The sequence below is a fragment of the Microtus oregoni genome, unplaced genomic scaffold (assembly GCF_018167655.1).
Source record: "Microtus oregoni isolate MIOR12 unplaced genomic scaffold, Mior012 000015F_ref0000493, whole genome shotgun sequence".
Taxonomy (NCBI): Eukaryota; Metazoa; Chordata; class Mammalia; order Rodentia; family Cricetidae; genus Microtus; species Microtus oregoni.
The window spans coordinates 13,745,498-13,771,205 of record NW_024543074.1 but is presented as its reverse complement, the minus strand read 5'-3'; the positions used below and the strand labels follow the sequence as shown (position 1 = coordinate 13,771,205).

General features: G+C 37.8%; 1 protein-coding gene across 5 annotated transcripts in view; it reads right to left on the bottom strand.

Moving 5' to 3' along the window:
- The window catches only part of Ggnbp2 (gametogenetin binding protein 2), a 38,122-nt gene that overhangs the window by 8,589 nt on the left and 3,825 nt on the right, over positions 1-25,708 (bottom strand). For 2 of the 5 annotated variants that reach the window (XM_041664065.1, XM_041664066.1), the window contains 7 exons: positions 19,650-19,730; positions 18,045-18,298; positions 15,584-15,682; positions 11,021-11,146; positions 10,819-10,932; positions 2,079-2,288; positions 850-1,024 (listed from right to left, as the gene is read on the bottom strand). In XM_041664065.1, the coding sequence (XP_041519999.1) occupies positions 850-1,024; positions 2,079-2,288; positions 10,819-10,932; positions 11,021-11,146; positions 15,584-15,682; positions 18,045-18,298; positions 19,650-19,730 (1,059 nt within the window). The remainder of the gene's footprint in view (positions 1-849; positions 1,025-2,078; positions 2,289-10,818; positions 10,933-11,020; positions 11,147-15,583; positions 15,683-18,044; positions 18,299-19,649; positions 19,731-25,708) is intronic. The other 3 variants (XM_041664061.1, XM_041664062.1, XM_041664063.1) reach the window with 3 other exon arrangements.

Sequence of the window (25,708 nt, the reverse complement as noted above, 5' to 3'; positions counted from 1 at the left end):
TCCTTCTACCATATGAGCCCCAGATATCAAACTTAGGTTGTTGTCAGTCTTGGCAGCAATTGTCTTTAGCTGCTGAGCCAGCTCCCCTGCTCCTTAGCAACATCTTTTTAACTTCGGTTTTCCAATGAAAACCAATACTGCAAAAAGAAAAAACAGGACTAAAAAGGAAAGAAAACCCCACTAACGTCTAAATTCCCCTTCCCTCAGACAAAGTCGTATATCAGTGAACATCAGCTTTCTGAGGCACTGTGGCCCAGTTCAACCTTTTAATCAGGGATGGCAGATCATGCCTAGAATTCTAGCATTCAACAACCAGAAAGAAACATCACTGCAGGTCTGAGGCCAGAGCAAGACCACACAGAAAGACCCTCTTAAAAAAAAATAAAAATAAAAAAATAAGGGGCTGGAGAGATGGCTCAGTGGTTAAGAGCATTGCCTGCTCTTCCAAAGGTCCTGAGTTCAATTCCCAGCAACCACATGGTGGCTCACAACCATCTGTAAAGACGTCTGGCGCCCTCATCTGGCCTTCAGGCATACAGACAGAATATTGTATACATAATAAATAAATAAATATTAAAAAAATAAAAATAAATAAAATAATAATAATAATAATAATAATAATAATAATAAAAGCCAGGCGGTGGCAAACATCTTTAATCCCAGCACTCAGGAGGCAGAGACCGGCGGATCTCTATGAGTTTGAAGTCAGCCTTGTCTACAGAGCTAGTTCTAGTACTAGACAGTCAGAGTTACAGAGAAACCCTGTCTTGAAAAACCAAGGGAAAAAAAAGAAAAGAAAAAAGATTAGGCCATGACTAATATATCCCAGTCAGAATTCACTGTTCTTACCTCAAAGCTCTTACGTAAAGCATCAACACCAAGATAGAAGAGCATCTGCCATGTTTGTTCTTCAGCCCGGAGTTTTTGCCAGATCCGATGCAGTCGTTCATAAAGATGAATTCCCAAGCAGGTCAGAACTTCTTCTTGAGCTATATCTATTGTCTTAGCATGCCTTTCTCTTCGCCTATTCAGTACAATTCAACATTAATTTCTAATTCCTTAACCGAAACAGTAAAACTTGAAAATCCAGACTTTAAATACAGCCAGCCAGCCAGCCCCTCTCTCTCCTTTCTCTCTCTCTCTCTCTCTCTCTCTCTCTCTCTGTCCGTCCCCCCCCCCTTGCGCGCGCTCTCTCTCTCTCTCACACACACACACCACACACACTTTTAACCATTGATAAATGTACATTCAAGAACTGAATTCTAATATTGGTAAAGTAAGGTAATTCAGGAACTGGCTCTAAGGATATGGGTTTTGGAGCCTAGAAGTCATGGAAGTGTGTATCTCACAGTAGACATGGTAGACTCCTTTCAACTTCCAGTTATAGTAAAATTTAACCATTTTTTGGTAAGTTAGTTTGACAATGAATCGGGGAGAGGCAATTCCAAAGTGATTCAATCAAGACAAGGCCTTCTATAGTGCCAGTCTAGCAGAAGTATTCACAGTACTATAGTGAGCTTCTGAATTTAACAACTTCCAGCTGAAAACCAGTACTCAAAAGAGAGTTGACATAAAACCCAAAGGGAAAATGGGTTTGATGTATAACTATGAATAATTTAATTCCAGTTTTATTCTCATTACAAAGCCAGAGATACTAATTTAGGCTGTTCTACCATTTAATAATGAAATAATAATATACACAGTCCATGAATTACATTCAAAAAAGCACTTCTTAACTCCTTGTTCCAAAAACCCAATTTCTATGGAAAACCATCATTGAGAATAAAATCTAAACATGATAAAGCAGGATGCATGAAGACGCATTCTTTTCAATCATTTTCAAGCAAAAATGATAATCTATAGTAAAAGCCTACCTCTTTTCCAGAAATGAGGAGCAGAGGATTAAACCAAACACCAGAATACTTTGCCCATAGTTTCATTCAATTAAGAAGTCAATCTTTTCAGGACACCTTAATCTGTACATATATCTTATGTAGTGAGGCAGAGGTGATAGAAACAAACTTTGAGTAATAAAATGAAGCAAAGCGCTAGATAGCCCATTCTAGCAAACTACATACTCATACCCTCCTGCGAACTCTGGCTCAGCACGACCCAAGAGATGTGCAATGAAATCTGTTTCACAGCAAACATGTATGTGTCGCTCATGTGGACAGCACCGCAAGCCTTCATACAGTGCAGCACAGTAGCCCTTCTCTTTGCTGCAGTCAAGTTCACCAATGAGGATATTGTATGCTCGGAGAACTTTATTTTTGCAATCAGTGCAAAACCTGTTAAAAAAACAAAAACTCTGAAATTAACAATGAGGTAAGACTCCAGAAGCAGGTGGATCTTTTGTGAATTCAAAACCAGCCATAACAATAAAGTTTCAAAAGTAATAAAAAAAAAATAAAAACATACATGTTAAATGCAAATTTAAGGATTCCATGGAATGCAGCATTGTCAACTGGAAATGATTTTAAACTGGAGAAGGACGTGGGCTACGAGTAAGGCAGATATATGCATGCTTCATGACATACATGTGATCCTCCTGCCTTCACAATCACCATGATCCACAAAATCTGGTTTCTCTAGTTTTGAATCGCAAAACAAGAACCAGGATAGACTCTCAGCAGAGTCTCGCTGTGATGTAAGAAATTCTGAGTCTGACTTAAATTCATTTCTCAAATAAATTCTGTAATCACCTGCACCCATGTGTACACATCCATGGTTCAGTTTATAAAGATGATTCATAACCAAGAGATCAAGACTCTATTCTTCTTGCCTGAAGACTATACCCATAATGTAAAACCATGTGAGACGCTGTGAGACTCCTAGTAGGCAGCTCCTTAAACTCAGTGTTCCAAGGCAACATCATTTTCTTAGTTCCAACTTCTTCCTAGTTCCTGCTATTAAATATGGAACCAGCTAGTATAGCCTTCACTGTCATTTCATTTCAGTGTACTCTCCCCTGGTTTAAGCTGCCTGAATTCTTATTAGTATTTTTATTTCAAGTATAGCATAGAAGAGAGAAGAAACATTTTAACAACAAAAAAGATGGCTCTAGGGTTAAGTGCTTCCTGATCAAAGGACCCGAATTCAGAACCAGCATGTACATTGGATAGTTTACAAATGCCTGTAACTCCAGCTCTAGGAGATCCAATATTTTCTTCTGGCCTCTGTAGGCACCTGCACTCATGTGCACATAATCACAGACATACACAGAACTAAAACAAAAATATACCTTAAAAAGAGAACAAGGGGGAACTAGGAAATGAATCAGTGAGTAAAGAGCTTGTTATGTAAGCATGAGGACCCACATAAAAAGATGAGTTTGACAGCATGCACGTGTAGCCTAGAGCTGGAGGGCAAGAGAGAGAGATCTGAGGATTACTTGCTAGTCAGTCTAGCAAAATGGCAAGCTCCAGGTTTAGGTTCAGTGAGAGACCTGCTTCAGAGGAAGAAACTTGGTATCAACCTCTCATCTATAAAGGTGTTCTCATGAACAAATGCATTTGTATACACATGCACACACACTAGGGTGGAGGAGGCTCATTACACTCCTTAGGCCATTCCTGAAACCTTGGGCTTGTAAAAATCTTCTTGCCTCTGCCTCCCCAGAAAGTGGAAGTAGCAATGGCTACAGGCACACACCAACCTGCCTATTATTTCTGCCTTAAGCTTCTTACTATTTTATTTATTCTTGCAACTATCATGTATTATTTTTACTGCCTTCAGGTCTTTCTGTCCCCATAAAAGATAATTATCTTTCTTTAAGGAAATAAATACATGTTAAATTAGAGGATATTTAAGCCTTCGAGGTTAGCAGGCAGTAAGACTGACAAGACTCACATTAAATCATTCTACTTCACTAATGCTTTGAAAATGATCATGGGGAAATTTAAAAATTAACTCAAAATAGATTGAAGACACCGATATTAAAACCTAACGACATAAATCTCTTGGAATACAGGTGGAAAATATCACAGCATTAGACTAGACAACAATCTCTTGGATATGATATCAAAACACAACAAAAGCAAAATATACTTCATTAAACTTAAAAACTTCTAAGCTGGACTGGAGAGATGGCTCAGCTGTAAATAGCAATGGCTGCTCACAACTGTCTGTAACTCCAGTTCTAGGGGATTCAACACCCTCACACAGACATACATGGAAGCAAAACACCAATACACATAAAATAAAAAATAAATCATAAAAAAAAGCTTCAAATAGCAAAGCAAAGCTGGAGAAATGGCTCAGCAATTAAGAGTACTTGCTACTCCCAGAACTGGAGTTCAGTTCCAGCACTCACAGTAGCTCACAGCTGTCTGGCTCTAATTCCAAGGGATCTGACGCCTCTTCTAACATCCATGAGGCTCCTGCATACACATAATAAGAACAATCTACTAAAATAAATAAATACTAAAAAAAAAAATGAGGAAGCCAGGAGGTGGTAGCACACACTTTTAAACCCAGCACTGCGGAGGCAGAAGCAAAGAGTTATCTGAATTTGAGGCCAGCCTGGCTTACAGAATGAGTTCTAGGACAGACAGAGCTACAGAGAGAAACCCTGTCTCTAAAAACCAAAGAAACAAAAAGAGTAAACAGTGGACAAGCAACCACAGAATCAGGGAAAACATCTGAGTAGGGATTAATATCCAGAATATAAAAAATTCCTGTAAGTTAAATATAGTGATTTACACCTGTAATCCCAACACAGAGGAAGCCAAGCCTAACGTAGATGCTGGATCAATAATACACACATGCACACACACAAACACATTTATATATAGATATATAAAATAGGTACATATATATATAGGCAGGTATGTTTCTTAAACCAGACATAGTCGTGCATGCCTATAACCCTAGCATTAAAGTCAGAAACAGAAGGATTATTCCAAATTCAAGGCCAGCCTGGTCTACAACTCAAGTTCTAGGCCAAACCCAAACAAGCTACACTATGTTTATATATAAGAAAAAAAATCTCAAAAGAATCCCATCTCTTAGCTAGACATAGTGGCGCACACCTTTAGGCCCAGTGCTTGGAAGGCAGAGGCAGGCGGATCTCTGAGTTCCGAACAGCCAGAGGTACACAGTGAGATTCAATCTCAAAAATAAAACAAACAAGCAAACAAAAAAAAAAAATCACCTACATACTCCCCAACATTTGAAACAGGATATCACTATGTAGCCCTGGCTAGTATGGGACTCACTATGTAGAGAGCAAGATGGGATCAAACATGCAGAACAGAGATCTACCTGCTTCTATAACCCAAGTGCTGGGATTACAGACATGAACTACCATGCCAGGTCCAAAAAGAAACCCAATTTAAAAAATGAGCAGGTCTGTGGAAGCTCACATGGTCCCTGGGTTACATATTCTCAGAGATGATACACACATGGCCAGTAAGCATGTGAGAAAATCCTCAGTATCACCAATGCAGAGTCAAAACCATAATTAGTGCCCTCACTCCTACTAAGATAATTACTATCAATAAACCACAAGTGAAACAAAAACCCAGATGAAAAACAAGTGGTAGTAGGAACGTAAAGAAATTACTGCTGCATGCTGTGGGTAGGAACATTAAAAAAAACACACTGCGATCAATGGTGCAAGCCTTTAATCCTAAACACTCAGGAGGCAGAGGCAGGTGGATCTCTATGAGTTCAAGGACAGCCCAGTCTACAGAACGAGTTTCAGGCCAGTCAGTTTGGTGAGAGCCTATTTAAAGAAAAAAAAAGTTAAAAGAAAAATTAAAAAGACAGAACACTATGGAAGCCTGGATGGAGGTTCCTCAAAATAAAAACTGCAGAGGCAGGTGAGATGGCTTCTTGGTGAGTAAATGTGCTGACTGCTGCCAAACCTGGAGATCTGAGTTTAACTTTTATGACCCACATAATAGAAGGTAACTAACTTCTGGAAGCTATCCTCTGACCTCTGCCTACATGTAGCATGCTTATATCATTCCAGTACAAATAAATAAAATTTTAAAAAACTACTATATGATCAAGAAGTCACACTTCGGGGCTGGAGAGATGGCTCAGAGGGGCTGGAGAGATGGCTCAGAGGGGCTGGAGAGATGGCTCAGAGGGAAGAGCACTGGTTGCTCTTCCAGAGGTCCCGAGTTCAATTCCCAGCAACCACATGGTGGCTTACAACCATCTGTAATGAGATCTGGTGCCTTCCTTGCCAGCAGTACATTGTAAGCTTAATAAATAAATCTTTAAAAAAAAAAAAAAAAGAAGTCACACTTCTAGGAATAAACTACGTATATTTGGCAGACCCACATTCACAATAGCAATATTCACAACAGCCAAGATTGTAAATGATCTAGACATTCATCAATGGATGAATAAAGGAAATGTGTTCTATATTTGGACATTATTCAGACTTTTAAAAGGAGGGCATCTGGGTATATGGTGGTATGTGACCCTCATTACTTGAGAAACTGAAACAGGAGGAACACTTGTGCCTAGGAGTTTGATGCCAGCCTGAGCAACACAGCAAGACTTTATTCCAAGGAAGGACAGAAGGACAAAAGGATGGAAGCATGGAAGGACAGAAGGATGGAATGAAGGAAGGAGAGGGTTTGCAAAATGGCTGGGCAAGCGTCACAGCCTATGTGTAGAGGTCAGAATAAAATTTCCTGGAATCAAATCTCTCTCCTTCCTCTGTGAAGGTTCTGGGTTATCAGGCCTGATGACAAGCAGACAGAAACAGAAGAGAGACAGAAAAGAAGGAGGGAGTAGTATATAATAAGGCCATTTAGAAACCAACTGAAACAGATTACACCTCAAAAACTGAAAGGAAGCTGTAAGAGCTGAGCAGTGATAAGGATCTGCAAACAATGACGCGTATTACACTGCCAAAGCATCCGAAGTGAACTTTATTATGTCGTCAGTCCTCACAATTTAACCTAATCCCATAGTAAACCCTGTATATATCCTGTAATTATTTTTGTCTTAAAAACTGAGGCATAGAGAGCCTGGAAAGATGGCTTGGGAGTTAAGAAAACTTTTTGCTCGTGCAGAGGACACAGGTTTGGTCCTCAGCACCCATATCAGGTGACTAATGGCTGTTTGTAACTCCAATACCAGGGAATTCAATGCCCCCTTCTGGCTTCGATAAGCACCTACACACATGTGGTTTGCAAACATACATTCAAATTCATACAAATATATATAAAATAAAAAACCTGAGGTGACTCCATTGTAAAAGTGCTTGCCCTGAAGTCCTAGCACCTTGAGTTCAAACTCCCAAACCCATGTAAAGGTGTAAAGAAAAAAGTGAGTACAAGTTGTCCTCCGACCACCACAGGAGCTGTGGAACTGTGCATCCATGCACAAGTATTAGTATATACACACAAAACAAAAAAATTGTTACAAAGTTTTAATGGATAGAACAAATTCTATACAAACTCAATATATCTTTTTTACGTATAAAATTTTTCTAATCAAATTTTCTTAAGATATTTATAAAATACTCGGTATCTCCTTATTAAAATAAAATCACAGATTCAACGCAATACCCATCAAAATCCCAGAAAAATTCTTCACAGACCTCGAAAGAACAGTATTCAACTTCATATGGAAAAGCAAAACACCCAGGATAGTCAAAACAATCCTGTACAATAAAAGAACTTCAGGGCGGCTGGAGAGATGGCTCAGTGGTTAAGAGCATTGACTGCTCTTCCAAAGGTCCTGAGTTCAATTCCCAACAACCACATGGTGGCTCACAACCATCTGAAATGAGATCTGATGCCCTCTTCTGGCCTGTAGGCAGACACACAGACAGAATATTGTATACTAAATAAATAAATAAATAAAACAAAAATAACTTCTGGACGCATTACAATCCCTGACTACAAACTCTACTACAAAGCTACAGTATTGAAAACAGCCTGGTATTGGCATAAGAACAGACAGGAGGACCAATGGAACCGAATAGAAGACCCAGAAATCAATCCACACATCTTCAAACACCTAATATTTGACAAAGAAGCAAAAAATATCAAATGGAAAAAAGAAAGCATATTTAACAAGTGGTGCTGGCATAACTGGATATCAACATGTCAAAGAATGAAAATAGACCCCTATCTATCACCATGCACAAAACTCAAATCCAAATAGATCAAAGACCTGAACATAAAGCCAGCCACACTGAACCTTATAGAAGAGAAAGTGAGAAATACACTTGAACACATTGGCACAGGGAACCATTTCCTAAATATAAGCCCAGCAACATAGACACTGAAAGAAAGAATTAATAAATGGGACCTCCTGAAACTGAAAAGCTTCTGTAAAGCAAAGGACATGGTCAACAAGACAAAACGACAGCCTACAGAATGGGAAAAGATTTTCAATAACCCCACATCAGACAGAGGTTATTTTTTTAGGTTTTGAGACCTAAACAGAGAACTCTCAACAGAGGAATCTAAAATGGCTGAAAGACACTTAAGGAAATGTTCAACATCCTTAGACATGAGAGAAATGTAAATCAAAACAACTCTGAGATTCCATCTTACACCTGTAAGAATGGCCAAGATCAAAAACACTGATGACAACTTATGCGGGAGAGGTTGTGGGGAAAAAAGAACACTTTCGCATTGCTGGTGGGAATGCAAGCTGGTACAACTCCTTTGGATGTCAGTGTGGCGATTTCTCAGAAAATTAGGAAACAATCTTTCTCAAGACCCAGTAATGCCACTTTTGGGTATATATCCAAAGGATACTCAATCGTGCCACAAGGCCATGTGCTCAACTATGTTCATAGCAGCATTGTCTGTCATAGCCAGAACCTGGAAACAACCTAAATGCCCCTCGACCAAAGGAATGAATAAGGAAAATGTGGTACATTTACACAACGAAGTACTACACAGCAGAAAAAAATAACGACAGCTTGAATTTTGCAGGAAAATGGATGGAACTAGAAAACATCATTTTGAGTGAGGTAACCCAGACACAGAAAGACAATTATCACATGTACTCACCCATAGGTGGTTTTTTAAACATAAAGCAAAGAAAGCCAGCCTACAAACCACAATCTCAGAGAACTTAGACAACAATGAGGACACTAAGAGAGACTTACATAGATCTAATCTACATGGGAAGTAGAAAGTAGAAAAAGATAAGATGTTCTGAATTGGGAGCATGGGGACCTTGGGGGAGGGTTGAAGGGGGAAAGGGAGAGGCAGGGAGGGGAGCAGAGAAAAATGTAGAGCTCAATAAAAATCAATTTAAAAAAAGAAAACTAAAAAAATAAATAAAATAAAACCAAAACACAGGAAACTTGAGAACATTAGTTTGTTATACGATCCCAAAGATACCTTTTGGGTAAACCGATTCATACTTAAAAGACATAGGACAAACATTTTGTATTTTGTCTCCTCTCCCAAATCCAAATAATCAAGTACACTGTCTACTTTTTGATAACCAACCAAAAAGACAAAAATGAGAAAGTTTGTAAGTAAAAAAAAAAAAAAAAAAAAAAAAGGAACTGAGTATGCAGTTCATTAGTTTGTTGCCATTTAAACACCAATTTTGTTAACACCTGTTTTTATAATTCTTGTTTTTTTTTTTTTTTTTTTTTTTTTTGATTTTTCGAGACAGGGTTTCTCCGTAGCTTTTTGGTTCCTGTCCTGGAACTAGCTCTGTAGACCAGGCTGGCCTCGAACCCACAGAGATCCACCTGCCTCTGCCTCCCGAGTGCTGGGATTAAAGGCGTGCGCCACCACCGCCGGCTTATAATTCTTGTTTTTTAAAGTGAAGGCAAAGTCATTATCTATTCCCAAGTCAAATGTAGCAAATTTGTAATAACAGAACTGGCCCCAATAACAATGCAATCACTAGAGGATTCATTTACCAGTTTCTTTCCTTTCCTAAAGGATTCCAAATGCTAATAGCACTTTAAAAATTCCTTTGTAACACTACTCTAAAAAGAAAAATTTGAGGTTACATGAAACAAATACATTGTAACTCTATTTAAAGGCTCTGACAAACAGAGGAAATATTTCAAATTAGGAAATGAAAAGCTTTTTAGGTGAAAGCCAGGTGGCTTGTATCCCAGGCTGCCTTGAACTCATGACCATCTAGTCTCTACCTCCCAAGTGCTCGGATTACAATCTTGTTCAACCATGCTGAGTTTACGCTGGGTTGAGGATCTAACCCAGAGCTCATACATGCTACAACTCTAGGCCAAAAAAAGTTGCTAATTTAATTTTGAAAACAAATCAAATATGATTAATAATATATTCTTCCTAAAGTGATTAACTATACCTTTAATATATTCAATCCACCCATATTTCATGAAAGACCAATCTAGAATAACCAATAAAAATTACAAAAAAAAAAAAAAAAAGAAGAAGAAGACAAGAGAAACAGGAGAGATGGTATCCATGGTTAAGAACAAGCACTACTCTTGTAAGACCGAATTTTGATTCCCAGCAACTATGTCAAGCAGCCCACAACTGCCTATAACTCCAGTTCTAAGAGTCCCAGGAACTCTGATCAAGCTTCACACACACTTAAAAATAATAAATACTGGGTATGGTGGCCCATGTAATCCCACCGCTCCAGGGCTACCCTGTCTCAAAAAAAATGCATAATGATAATAACAAATCTTTAAAAAGAAGAGATAAGAAGGCTAACACTCAAAAGCACCTCATTGAGAAATTAACTACCCTAACCCCTATTGCCAGATAACAACAGGAAGAATACTGGAATACTTTTATACAAAGGAAGCCAGTGATAGGCTACTCTGAATGACTGACACCTAAGATACCCTCCCCACTATATCATAATGAACTTTCCACTTACCTGTGCTTTCGCAGATATGTTTCTAGTGTTTCTAAGAGACAACTGGAGTCAATTAAAACTACTTCATCCCTGCATTCCTGGGACATTAGTTCCCATACATCCATCCAACATCCTCTGTAAGAAGAGTTAAGTATTAGTGACAAGGAGGCATATATGAGGTAAAAGATTTAAAAAGGCAGAATAAAGGAGTGCTTTGTTTTACCTGGCTGTTCCCTGGAAAGGTCCATAATGGAAAATGATCCTACACTTGCTGTCCTTCCTGTGGTCTTCACTACTTCTCTTATCTGTACTTAACTTCTCTGAACTGACACTGCTACTGCTCCCTTCACTGCAGTACAGTATGGTACAAAGCTTAGTGACACTGAGATAACCTGAAGAAATCATTTCTAAGGTCTATGTTAAAATCATGAATTCTTTAACATATTAAGAAATTAGTAAGATAACTGTGCAAATTTGAATAACAGATTACATATTTAATCTTAATACATTGTTATTTAATGTGTTTCATATGTTTATTTCAAATACTTGACTATCAAGTTACTCGATATTATTTCACATTATTTACAGTTATAAAAATAGAAACTGGTTTATATGTTGAGTATTTTACAAGCAAATACACTTGAAATGTTCTAAAGCCAAAATGGTACTTAAAAAGTTATACAGTCTTTTCACCCACTAAACATGTATCGATCTTTAAACAATTGAAAATTCTCTATTTAATGTGATCATTAAATGATTATTGTTTAAAGCACTCTTATTTACAGTTAGCCAATGACAACAAAACTTATTTACCTTCACTTTTCCAAGTAGCCATGAAAGTCATATATTAATCTAACAAAATATGTTAAGTTTATACTTAATAAAAATAGCAGGCTAAGATGCACACACTATACCGCCTATGCTAATAGGAAGTACTACACACATAATTTCTTTAAACTTACTGAGAATTTTCCCAGCCCCTCTTCCCCAACTAGTTTCAGTGTGGTATTGGTTGTGCATTTTGCTGTGTGGCAGTTGTGCATTCCTACAGAAATGTCTAGATTCCAGTCAAGAATAGTCTTCTAGATTTTTTGCTAATCCTGAACTGGATCCTGCCTGATCTTCTGCAGGTCTCATTACAATCCTAGAAATTAAATGTCACACTTGCTTAAGATGGAATAACCTGAGTCTTTTCATAGCTAAATAAGTATTTCTCAACTCATGGCTTAACATCACGTCATTATACAATCCAGCACTTTAACCCCAGTAAGGGGGAAGGGCCAAACCAAGGTTCAGGTCTACCTACTCTGACAGCGAAATGTCAGCTCCTGATCTATCTTGCATGTTAAATCCCCTCTCTCAATTTTCTATTCCTCTTTGACAGTCAGGTTTAAGTGACCTCCCACTGAGATCAGATCTAGGCCTATGCCTCAGGTGATTCAAGACCTGCTTCCTGAAGAGTACTCTTTCAAAGTCACTTCCTCCTCCTCCTCCTCCTGTGCTTTCCATGCGATCTAACCTACTACAATCTTGTATTCATCTTCGGTCCACTCCAATCTAGACTCTGCTTCCACTCAACACCAGCTGTGCTCTTCATCAGAGCTGTTAAACCAGTGTTCACGACGGGGTCCTCAGTGACTCAGGAACATTCAATACAGCTAACCAGACCAGCTTCCTCCTACCCATTTGGCCATACTCAATTTTCTGATCAGCAGCTTCTGTTGCACCATTAACCAGAATCTCCCAGCACTCTCTGCTCTTGCTACATAATTTTACATACCGTTTTCTCATATTACCTTACCCTTAATCACTAACTACTGGCCTATAAGTTTGGCCTGGATCTTTCTTTCAGATACCAAACTTCCAGACAGAAAATAACTAGGATTTACTTGCACAGCTAAAAGAACACTCAGTAAAGATGACTGAATCACTGCCCTTTATTAAGCTGAAACCCAGCGAGTATTCATTCCTTGGAAAAAAAGTGTGAAAATTTAACAAAAACCTGAGGAAAGAACATAAAATGAGGACTTCCAACAGCAAACAACTGTGGAAGCCTTTCAAGGCATCCTGACTAAACAGACTATAATCAGACTATCTACATACACTGAAGAATAACCAAAGCTATCTTAGCAAAGTCACACTCCTTAATCCTTAAGATCAACCAGCTCCATTTATATTCACTTCACATTCAATAAACAATCTTCAAAAAATTGACTTTCCATGTAGAGAAGTTGTACCTGAAAGGGAACATGAGGGTTACAGAGATTTATTTTTTCACTTGAAAGCTACAAGATTGGAAGATGTAGCTACTTATCCATTAAATAGAAGGAGATATCTGGCAAAGCAGAGTAGAAGTTGGAACAAAACAGGAAGAACTGATCTTCACATAAAATAGCATTGAGAACAGCTATATAAGATGCTGGGCTATCTACTGCTTTTTATTAGTCCTCAATAAAGTACATGCATAAAGAGGCTAAAGTATAACTTAGTGGTAGAATACCTGATTAGTACTCATGTGTGAAGCCCTGGGTTCAACCCTCAGAACCACAAAAAAAAAAAAGACAAACAACAAAACCGAAGAGAAGGACGAGGAAGAAGAGAAGAAAACAAAACCAGAAGGCAGGCCTTTTTTTTTTTTTTTTTTACTATACCATACTGTTTAGCTCATTTTCTAATGGGACGAGGAGAGGAGTCCTCTATGGAACGATACTGATAAAAACACGTACTTAAGACAGACGTAGAAGCCAGTCCATGCCCGCTATCTCAGTACTAGGGAGGTACTGACAAGATCAGGAGTGCAAGGTAAACTTCCACTATACAAACTATATAGAATGTTCAAGGCCAGCCAGGGCTGCACGAGCCGTTTTCAAGTAACAACAAAATCCCACAAGAATGCAAAATAACTTACTTAGGAGCTACTCTAGACTATAAAGACCTCTGTTGGTTTCATAATACCCTGTGTATTTAGATTCTCTGGAATATATGGCTCTTGTTTAGATTCTACCTCAACAAACCAATGCAAGATACTGTCAGGCACAATAAGGAAATCTTGAGTATCAACTGAGTATTAGATAATTATAGTTAACTCTGCTGTTAATATAGTTAATGCCCATTGTGGGCATGAAAATGTTCATCTGTTTTAAAGATGTATGCGAACAGAGAACAGCAGGTGCCTTGAACTTTCCTTAAAATACTTCAGCAAAGAAAAAGGCAGATAGATGAGTGACACAAATGTTTCAAAGTTTGGTAAGCACTAAATCTGAGCACAGCACACAGGATGGGAGGAGTGTCTACAGTCTCCATTTGTGCTCAGAAGGCTGAGGTTGGGGATCACTTGATCCTGACTAGCTTAAGGCAACATACTGAGATGCTGTCTCAAATATTAAGTCTCTACTTCACGGTCTTTCTATTTCTCTATATTTAACAGCTTTCTTGATTTTTTTTTTGTCTTGTTTCTTTTTGAGAGTCAGGGTTTCACTATGTAGCCTTGACTAGCCTAGAACTTGTTTTTTTTTTCGAGACAGGGTTTCTCTGTAGCTTTTTGGTACTTGTCTTGGAACTAGTTCTTGTAGACCAGGCTGGCCTCGAACTCACAGAGATCCGCCTGCCTCTGCCTCCCGAGTGCTGGGATTAAAGGCGTGCGCTGCCACCACAACCTGGCCAGAACTTGTTATGTAGACCAGCCTAGCTTCAAACTCAAAGGGATTCACCTGCATCCATTTCCAAGTGTTGTGTCACACACTGGGCCCTGATAAATGTTTTTTTTTTTTTTTTGGTTTTTCGAGACAGGAGAACTGTAGCTCTGGAGCCTGTCCTAGAACTTGCTCTGTAGACCAGGCTGGCATCAAACTCACAGAGATCCACCTGTCTCTGCCACCTGAGTGTTGGGATTAAAGGCATGCACTACCAGCACCGGGCTGATAAGAAAAAAAAAATTTTTTTTTTTTTTTTTGATTTTTCGAGACAGGGTTTCTCCGCAGCTTTTGGTTCCTGTCCTGGAACTAGCTCTTGTAGACCAGGCTGACCTCGAACTCACAAAGATCCACCTGCCTCTGCCTCCCGAGTGCTGGGATTAAAGGTGTGCGCCACCACCACCCAGCTTGATAAAAACTTTTAAAACATTATTTTTCCTGGGCATAGGAAGACCTGGGTATCTAGGTCTTTATGTTAAGGAAAATGTCTATAAGATGGTTCCAACGACATTGATATATTTAAGTAAACTTAGAACACTTTTATTTCACCTTATTCTCCTCCAAACAAAATTTTCTTTAAAATTCCCTTTAAATTATATTTCCCCAAGTAGTTATTAAAGGCAAACCAGCAAACAACTGAGATACTATGCCAGGAAATAGGGGCAAACCAGTATTATACACTAAACCAAGAAAACTGAAAATTAATTATACAAACACACACTACCATAACTTATTAAGGCTTTTTAAAATCCTTAATAAATTAGGAAAACCTAGAAATAAGACAAAAATAATTTAAACATGATAGTACAGATCAAAGAAAACTTTGAAAACTACTTTGAAAACTTTAAAATCAGTGACATAAATTTCTCAAAAAATTCCTTGTAAAACACACTTAAAGGAAAAACTTAAAAGTCAGTAACCTTACAGTTTCAATGCAGAAAAGCCAATAGAAACCAAGAACATATTTATTTTGACATATGTCAGAATGTAATCCAGTTAACGCAACTAGCAATATATTATCATTTTTGCTGAATATGACCAACATTTATATACTTAAACATCAATGAAGCATTTTGGTATTTACTTCTACTTACCCCAAAGGTTTAGGCTTGTGTGTATCTAAGGAGTGCAACTGACATCGCTTGTTCTTCTTACTTTTTGGAATAGCATCTATCATATCATTTAGTTTGGACCTAGTGAAAAATAAACCATTAAAGGTTTGTTATTTCTCTTTCAAATTTTGAAAATCTCTATTAGATGCCTTTTTGTGAGAAGTATATTTAACAACATTACATAGACATTACCTATCCTGAAGATGTCTTTAATAAACTCTTATGCAAAGTTGTCTACACTAACTTTTCCCTCCCCATTTCTAGCCAGTTCAGCTGGAAGAAACCTACTTCAAGCAATGCTTTCTTTCCCTAGACTATCACTCTTATCCTGGTACCTACCATGTGTCTGACACCCTGACATTTTAGAGACTGCTTACATGACTTTCACCCAGCTTCCTTTACTCAAATGTTATACAAATACATGCTATCTTTTAGAGGTCAACCACAAAAATTTTGTATGACTATACAATGTTGGGCTGGCAAGATGGCTCGTGGGTAATGGGAACTGGCTGCCAAGCCTGATGATTTGGGACTCCCATGGTAGGAGAACTGACTCCCTAAAGTTGTTCACTGACCTTCACACAAGCTATTGCATGGGAGTGCACACAAATAAATATAAAACATATAGTAATGTATATATACAGAATAAATATATGTAATGTGCAATACTACTACATACCATATACATCCAACCAACTAGCAAAGCCTGTCAATTAACTTTTATAATTTTCATACATATCTACAATCCTATCACTTATCTCCCTTGTTGAACCCACCAATCTCTAGTTAATCAATTACAATTTACCAAATGGTTCCATAGTGCCACCATTGCCTTTTACATTAGAATTCACTCTGCAGCAAGAGTAATCCTGTTAAATCATAATATATCAAATTATGTTATTCCTCTGAAGTTTCTTTCTTTTTTTTATTTTTTTTATTTTCCCCAAGCAGTTAAAATCCAAAGCCCTATCAGAGCTATAGCTCAGAGGTGGAGTACTTGCCTAATAAGCATGAGGTCCTGGGATCAATCCACTGAACTTCAAAAATGAATAAAAATAAATCAGAAGTCTCTACCATCATCTCCAAACTGAAGAGCCTCCGAGTTTGGTCTTTTAATACCTTTTCTTACTGATACTTAGTAAACGACACAAAAATATACTGTTGATAAACAATTAAAATCTCCAACTTAGCATATACAAAAGAACACTAAAAAACTTCTGCCTAGTCTTGCCATCTCAGTAAAAGGAAATCATCTGTTATACTTTAAAAACAAACAAACAAACAAACAAAAAAAAAAACCCTGTTAGCCGGCAGTGGTGTCACACGCCTTTACTCCCAGCACTTAGGAGGAAGAGGCAGACGGATCTCTGTGAGTTTGAGGCCAGCCTGGACTACAGAGTGAGTTCCAGGACAGGCTCCAAAGCTACACCGAGAAACCCTGTCTCGAAAAACCAAAAAAAAAAAAAAATTTAAGGACCTAAACTATTTTAATTATATTTATATATGTATGTATGTATGTATGAAAGTATGCAACTGGGTGAGTTCAATCACAAGTTAAGCTCAGAGGGCAACTTTTGGGAGTTGGTTCTTTCCTTGAACTGTGTGGGTCCTGGTAAGCCATTAGTCTTGACAAGAAGTATCTTGGTCTGCTTATACGTTATACCACAAACCTAAGATACAGAAGCTATCCCTCCCCTTATTAATTTATACAAAATCCCCAAAATATTTCAGGATCCTATCATTTCTTAGTGTCTTTATCACCAGTAACCCAAGTCACTTTCCCCATTTATCATTAAACAACCTACTTCTCCAAATGTTTATACTTTGCACCCCCTTTTCACTTTATTCTGAACACAAAGGTCACTGGAGGCCAAATTCCAAGTCAGATTGTCTGTTCATCTGCTCAGAACTCTGCAAAGCTTCCCGTCTACTCAGAGTAACCACCTCAGCATGACTATGAGGCACTGCCATGACTGAACCTTTATCACTCTTCTGATCTGACCTTTTATTACTGTTATCATCAGACTCCAGCCAACACAGACTCCTTGCTGTTCTTCAGACAAGTCAAGTAAACGCTAACCTCTGGCCCTTTATGCTTGTTCTTCCTTTTGTACCTTCATCCAGACAGATGTAGGGCTCCCTTGCTTACTTTATTCATCTATTATCAGAAGGGCGTTCCCAGACCACATGCTTCACAGTAATTTGAACCACTCATTTTCTTACTTCTGCCCATCTTAGTGTTTTCTTTGTGACTTATACTCAACCATTTATTTGCTTACTATATACCTCTCTCCACACTACAGCAGAAATTAGAAGCTACTCAATAAAACTGTTAAGTTCAATCTTTACCCTAGAGAAATTTAGGGGAAAGGCCCGACTCTTATCAAGTTGTTTAAAATTAACTATTTTATTAATAAGTTGTTTCTTAATTAACCATACTTACCCATGTACATAAAATAATGTATAAAGTTTCTTTGCATCAGTCATGCAGCTTCGAGTCAGAGATAGTACTCCCTTGGGCCCTACTGTCAGAGGTTCAAGGGCAGGATTTCCAGAATCTACAAGCTGAGAAAAGAGGCGTTCCACACTGCGCCGACAACCAACACATGGAACAAGCTGAGAAAGTGCACTTAAGACTTCCCGGGATGTTACCACCATGGCAATACTTAGATCTTGTTGCTTAAGCATACTATGTCGCTGAAAGTAAAAAGAAAGATGAATACTTCTTAAAACATAAAATTACTTTTTCATTACTGTTTGGCTTCTATACTTGGGTAAAAAAAAGGCCTATCTTACCAATGTAGGACCTACAATGCTAGTGTACATGAATATCATCTGCTGAGTGTGACAAGGAAGAAAAATGAATAGGAACCACAGCAATAAAGAAATGGGAAAACACTGGTAATTTCTACTTAAGGGAGTTAACAATTATGTTATAATTAACACTCCCAGAAAAATAGGTAAGAAAAGAATATTCAAATATTTCTTCATTTTTACTATTAATTTTTCATGCTAAGTGTACCCCCTTAATCCCAGCAATCAGGAAGTAGAGGCAGGTGGATTTCTGTGAGTTCAAGGACAGCCTAGTCTACAGAGCGAGTTTCAAGACAGGCCTCAAAGCTAAAGAGAAACCCAGTCTCGAGAAACAAAAATAAATAAATAATAAATTAAAAAATCAAAATAAAATAAATAAAAAGGGGGGGTTCTTAAGTGTATATATATATAAATTATATATATATAATTTTTTTTGCTGTTGTTTGTTTTGTTTTCCATGTTTATCTGTGTAACACAGCTCTGGCTGTACCTGAACTCAATTTGTAGACCAAGCTGGCCTCAAACTCACAAAGATCTGCCTGCCTCTGCCTCCCAAGTGCTAGGATTAATGGCACGCACCACCACTGCTTGGCTTAGTTATATATTTTTGAGTATTTGAGAAGTATCTTTTTCCTAAATAAACAAATAAAAAAATTGGAAAACTTACATTATAGGATTAACTTTTAAAAAAGAAGTGTGTGTGTGTGTGTGTTTGTGTGTGTGTGTGTGTGTGTGTGTGTGTGTGTGTGTTACTAGGGACCAAATGGATAAACATTTTAGCACCAAGTCACAGCCCTGGCCCAACAAGTTCTTGATAAAATGTTGCAAATCCTATCTTGTAAAAACTAGGAAAGATGATGACCTGTTAAACTTTTTGAACCTATATAATGTGAACAAAACCCAATTCTTTCACATGATCTGTAAATCTAGGTAACTACATTTACTACAACAGTAAAAAATGAAATCAACTTCAGTGTACTACTAATACCTAATGAGAAGCCTAGGTAAAACAAATCAGAAGCTACTGTGTGGTGAGAAAAGCCTTTACTCTCAGCACGTGCAGGGAAGAAGCAAGAAATCTCTCCGAGTTCAAGGTCAGCCTATTCTATTCTGAGTTCCACTAAACAGTGAGAGCTGGTCTCAAAAACACAAACAACAGAAAAAGAAATTAGAAGTTACAGTTAAATATTAAATGGTTTAAAACATATACTATACACGATTTAAAAAACTTTACCTGAATAAACTGCTTTAATTGTGCACCATTATTCTGATGTCCATCGAGATTTAAAACATTGTCAGGAAATTCCATCACCATCTTAAAAGGCAAACAGAACAGAAACGGCTCATATGATCCTTTAGACAGATTCTACAGCATACTTTATAAAAATGATTAGGTAAAAACATCTATAAAGTCAGACCATCTCCTACAAAAGAGTCTTAATCAGTGTACAAGCTTTTCTATTTTTAAATTTAGTATATGTGTATGAATGCACACACATGCATTCAGTAAGATGATACTTTGCAGGAATCAACTTTAATTCTACCAAATGGACCTTGGTGATCAAACTCAATTTTCCAGTCTTGGTAGACAGTACCTTTACCCACTGAACTACCTTGCTGGCCTAAAGTCAGACACAATATGGCCAATAGGAAACAAAGACACTGAACTCAAACACACAGTTGGAATCCAGGCTCTGTCACTTAGTATCTATGCTAAGACTCTCAAGTTATTTAACCTGTCTATTTCCTTAATTGTAAAATAAGATTAAGTAATAACTTTAATACCTACTTAATACGGCAGTTGTAAGAATTAAGTTGTATTTTCTAAAGTGGCAATGGTGAATAATATTTAGTAGGTAAACCAATATAGTTAGCGCCCTTTAACTATGGACTCTAAAAGACTCATGTTTGTTAAAATACATATGAGGGTCAGTGACCTGGCTCACATGGGTAAAGGTGCTTGCCACAAGCCTGATCATCTGAATTTGAGCCCTGGAACCCAAAGGATGAAAGGAAGAGAATAAATCTCTACAAATTATCTTTTAACCTCTACATGTTCACTGTGGCATATCTGCCCCATCCTCTACCCTCACAAATAAACGTAAAAATTTTGGGGGGGAAATACCAAACTAAAACATACTTTGAGTTGAGATATTAACTTAGTAGTAGAGTACTAGCCTAGCTAGTACTACAGAACCTACTGAAGGCTCTGAGTTTAATTCCCTCAAAAACAAAATCTATGTAACATAGAACATAGTATCGAGCATTTAGTAAAGGTTCTACCTATGATGAAAATGGATGCCCTGAGGAATTTTAGGAAGCTTCAGTGTGTGATGACAGGGATTAGTGATTTCACTGATCAATGACATTACAGATTTTAAAATCCATTAAGTGGAGGGAGGACTGGAGAGATGACTCAGTTGGTAGGAGCACAAACTGCCCTTCCAGGGGACCTTTACATTCCCAGCACTAACATCAAGCAACTCAAATGCCTACAACTCCAATTCCAAGGGGATCCAGTGCCTCTTATTCTGATGGTATAATACTCATCATGTACACATACTCACACACAACACACATACACACGTGTAAGTATGTACATAAAATTATATATGACCAAGGAAAGAGTTTAACTGTAAGATGTATCAGAAATGTGACAATGTACGTCTTCAAAAACATGTACAGGACTAGAAACACAGCTAGGCAGATAATAATGCAAATTTGTTCTTACAAAGGAACACCCATTCGAGCACCCATTATGATGGCTCACAACTGTCTATAACTCCAATCTCGGGGGATCCAACACCCTCTTCTAACATCTGAGGGGACCGGGCACACAAGTGGTACACAGATACATGTGAGTAAAACATTCATATACTATATATTTTATACCTATCTTAACTGAAACAATGTATGTAAAAGATATCAAACCCTACACAAGGACAAACTCCAGATAACAAGGGCCTCAGATTCCTATATACCAAAAAAAAAAAAAAAAAAAAAAAGGGGTCAAGATAAAGAGCATTGTTTAAGGCAAAAACAACAGCAAACTTTGGTGAATGTTGCCTTAAAAAGATCTGGAAGGATGGGGGTATACATTAGATATGTGCTTGCCTAACACGTACAGAACCCTGGACTCAAACCCTAGCACTGCACACATCCTCATGTGTATATAGGCATATAATTCCAGAATTTAAGGAAAAGCAGGAAGGTTAGAAGTTCAAGGTCATCTTTGGCTCAGTGGAGATAGGCTACTTGAGTCACTGTCAAAAAAAAAAAAAAAAAAAAAAAAAGAAGAAAAAAACCCTCTCCTCCAACTAGCACCATGAGGATCTGCTTCTTTAACAGAGATGACTATTATTTTCTTCTTTTCATATTAAGAATGATTAAAAACATGGTCGCTCTAACAATAATGAAGGCTTCAATAGAGAAAATACACGCAGTTTTTATTTTTTTCTGAATGTGATAAAAGAATACTGTTATATGAAGCAAAAGAAATTAAACATCCAGAGGATTTCAGTTTCACAAATTCAAAACTACATAGACAACTTTGCATGCATATAGCTTTATCTTACAAGAAAAAAAGTTGCTGTATGGATAACATATGACATTTTTTCTTACATGTTCATATCTTTTCCAAACATATTTCTTCTGTATTTGTTTCAGTTAAGATAGGGTCTGATGCTACCAAAGCTGGTCTTGAACTCCTGATCCTTCTACCTCCACCTCCCACATGCCGAGATTACAGTCATGAGACACTGTGAGGGTTCCTTTGCAAGTAGTACATATACGACTTATTAACAAGGGGAAGTCATTGTTTCCTGCTTCTAATTCTACAGTAATTTTATCACCTTGCAAGACTGCATCATCTCAATAGTTTTTAGTTTACAAAGTTTCTTCTTCAATAAGTATATAGAAAATGTCCAAACCTCACTGTTTTAAGTCTCAATTACCCAATTTTTAAGTTTATCCATCGCAATACCTTGTTTCTCCTTTATCTTTTCAGCCATCTCTTTACTAGCCCCAATTCATGGTGGTAACGACCCTGCGGCTTCAATACTTATTAGGTGTGTTCTAAGTACTATGATATCACCTTTACTAACACTACTAAGTAAAACTGAAGTCACTGAGCTAATGCTGAAGCCCTAAATAATCTCTTGAGAATCATTTTAATTTTTTTTTTTTTTTTGGTTTTGGTTTTTCAAGACAGGGTTTCTCCGTGGCTTTGGAGCCTGTCCTGGAACTAGCTCTGTAGACCAGACTGGTCTCAAACTCACAGAGATCCGCCTGCCTCTGCCTCCTGAGTGCTGGGATTAAAGGCGTGTGCCACCATCGCCTGGCGAGAATCACTTTAATTAACAAGCAAAATATCTAACAATGTATGTTGTCCACTATACTTAATGTAATCAAATTTACTCAAATTTTAAAGTAATAATCCTGGTACTGAAAACCCTGGTCCAAGCTAGACATGATGGCACACTTATAATCTCAGCACACAAAGACTAAGGCGGGAAAATCATGGGTTTGAGGACAGCCTGGGCTACACAGAAAAACCTACCTTATCCCCTACTTCATGACCATCATCACTAAGAAATTCTGGTCCTGAAAACTAAACTGAAAATAGCTAACAGGCGAGGAATGTGGCTCCTTGCCTACCATGAACAAGGCCCTAGGATTGGCCCCAGCACTGAAAAGTTCAATTAACCTACATTCTTTTAGAATCACCTCACAGGGTTTAAATATAAGAAATTTAGCTGTCAAGCAAGACTTATGATCTGGAGTATAGCACTTGTTTAATATGAGCAGTCCTGGGTTTAGGCTCCAGAATACAACAAAAATAAAACTAGGTGGAAGGCAGAGAGCCAAACATTAAGACCTATCAACCAACCTTTTAAAAATTACAATCATTCAGTGGCTTATGAAGCTAAAGAAAAAGGATCAATAGTTCAGCCAGGGCCATCAAGATCAAGATGGCTCAGCATGTTAAATAAAGCATTGCTGCAAAGACTGATGACCCAAGTTCAATCCCTAGGACCCACGTTAGGAGACAAACAACTCCAAGTTGTCCTCTGACCTCCACTTACATGGGCATGGGTGAAATACGCATGCTTATACACATAAACACATGTACAAATAAACACAGTTTTTAAAAGAGGTTTGGGATGGCCTGGCCATCTTATTGAAGCCACAACTCAAAATTTAAAGGGGAAGATGGTGTTGGCAATTGAGAGATGGCTCAGGAGTTAGGAGCTGCTCTTTCCAGAAGAGCAGTTTTGATTCCCAACATACACACAGTGGGCTCACAATTAATTATCTGTAACTCCAGTTTTAAGTGATCAGACCTCCTCTTCTGGCTGACAAAAGCACCAGACATACACATGGTTCATAGATATACATGTAGGCAAAACAACAACATACATAAAAATAAAAACTTCGTTAAAGGGATGGGGATGTTTGCTCCAGGAGAGAGCATTTGCACAGCATATGGGAGACACTGGGTTCAAACACCAGTAAAACACACATACGTATGCTACACATACCAAGGAAAAGAAAAAAATAACGAATATACAGGTGTCAAGTCTCTTACCAAGCAGCATAAATGTCAAAAATCAAATCCATCACAGACCCCTTCCTGAACTGGATACTTTCTATTCTCTTGAACATTCATTTGAGCCAAAGGTTCTGTCCTAAATAAATAACTACCTCAACCTCGCCTTTCAAACATTTAGGGTAACAGCTTTTATTTGTATTGTTTTTTGGTCAACTAGTATATGACAATGTTTTAAGAGAACAGTAAGAAAAGTAGAAGGCAAAGAGGCCACTAGCACTATTTTCTCCATCCTTTCAAACCACTTCCTTGACTTAATCTTAGATTCTAGGTTACCTAAGGAAGACAGCCCTGTAAAGTACTTGAGGTGCGGTTTCACAGAGGAATCATTAGTGTTCAGTGTTCAGCTGCATGATGAGGATACCTATCCAGAGCCATCCAAAAATAGAACAAGTCATTGCGCAGCAATTACTGCTTTGTAAAGTTTATTGCATCCATTAGTGACTTTCACTCTTAAGCATCTGTCCCAGTTTTACCTGACCACAAAAAAAAAAAAAATGGTTTCAGACTATTCTCATGAGCTCTAACCAAAGAAATTATGTTTGTATTTATCAAAATTAATGTTATTTTTGTTTTGCTCTCTTGTGTCACTACTCATAAAACTATTTTTAACATGCATCACCCCCAGGAAAGTTAAATATTAGCGAGCTGAAAGAAAACACTAAATACTTGTAGCAAATGATAAACTATTAATTCCCCAGTGTTAACATTTTCTTCTTTTTAGGCTCAGTTGAAAACTGCTACCAATTTCTAGTCCATTTATTACTTTGTATGGGGGGGGGCATATATGCATGCCAGAGATGCTCGTTTAGAAGTCAGGACAACTTGCAGAAGACAGTTGTTCCCTCCTACCACATATGTCCCAAGAATGGAACTCAAATCATGTGGCAGCAACCACCTTTTATCCACTAAGCCATTCTGTCACCCCAGTTTACAGTTTGTTTGGATCAATTTGAATTAAAATGTCTTCTAGAAATGCTGTAGTAATTTGACAGTATGAATCAAGAAACTTGTAAAACATTCTAATCCTTCAGGAAGTATATTTCCAAAAGCCCAAGGGAAGGAAAATTAATGGCTCAATGCACTGTCCATATTCCTACAGCATTATTCATAGCAAAAATTAGCAGCCAGACTTCATGGAAGGACATTATGGAGTATTATACAACTTATACAACCATTAAAAACACAACAAAAGCAGTGGTACACATCTTCAGTCATACCAGTTGAGAGGCTGAGATATGAGCAGGCCAATCAAAATGGCTTAGTAGGTAAAAGTGCTTGCTGTCAAGCCTGACAACCTGCCTTCCATCCCCAAACCTCCACAGTGGAAGACAACTGTCCTCTGACTCCCACAAATGTACTATGGCATACACAACAACAAACAATAAATAAACGTATACATAGATTTTTTAAAAAGGAGAGTATAAAATGTTCCGAACAGTGTAGCTCAACTTTGCCTGTGTGTAGTGATAACTAGAATGAACTCTAATGCTGCTTCTCTCTGAGACAGAGTAATTTGTTTTGTGGTTATCTGTTAAGATTTGATAAGAACTGCATCTTTTAATTTTATTTACCCCCTTTTCAAATCTTGCTGACGAGGAAGAAGAAGAGATAGCTCAACAGTTAAGAGTGTACACTGCTCTTGCAGAGGACTGCAGTTCCTGGGGGATCTAATGCCTCTGCTG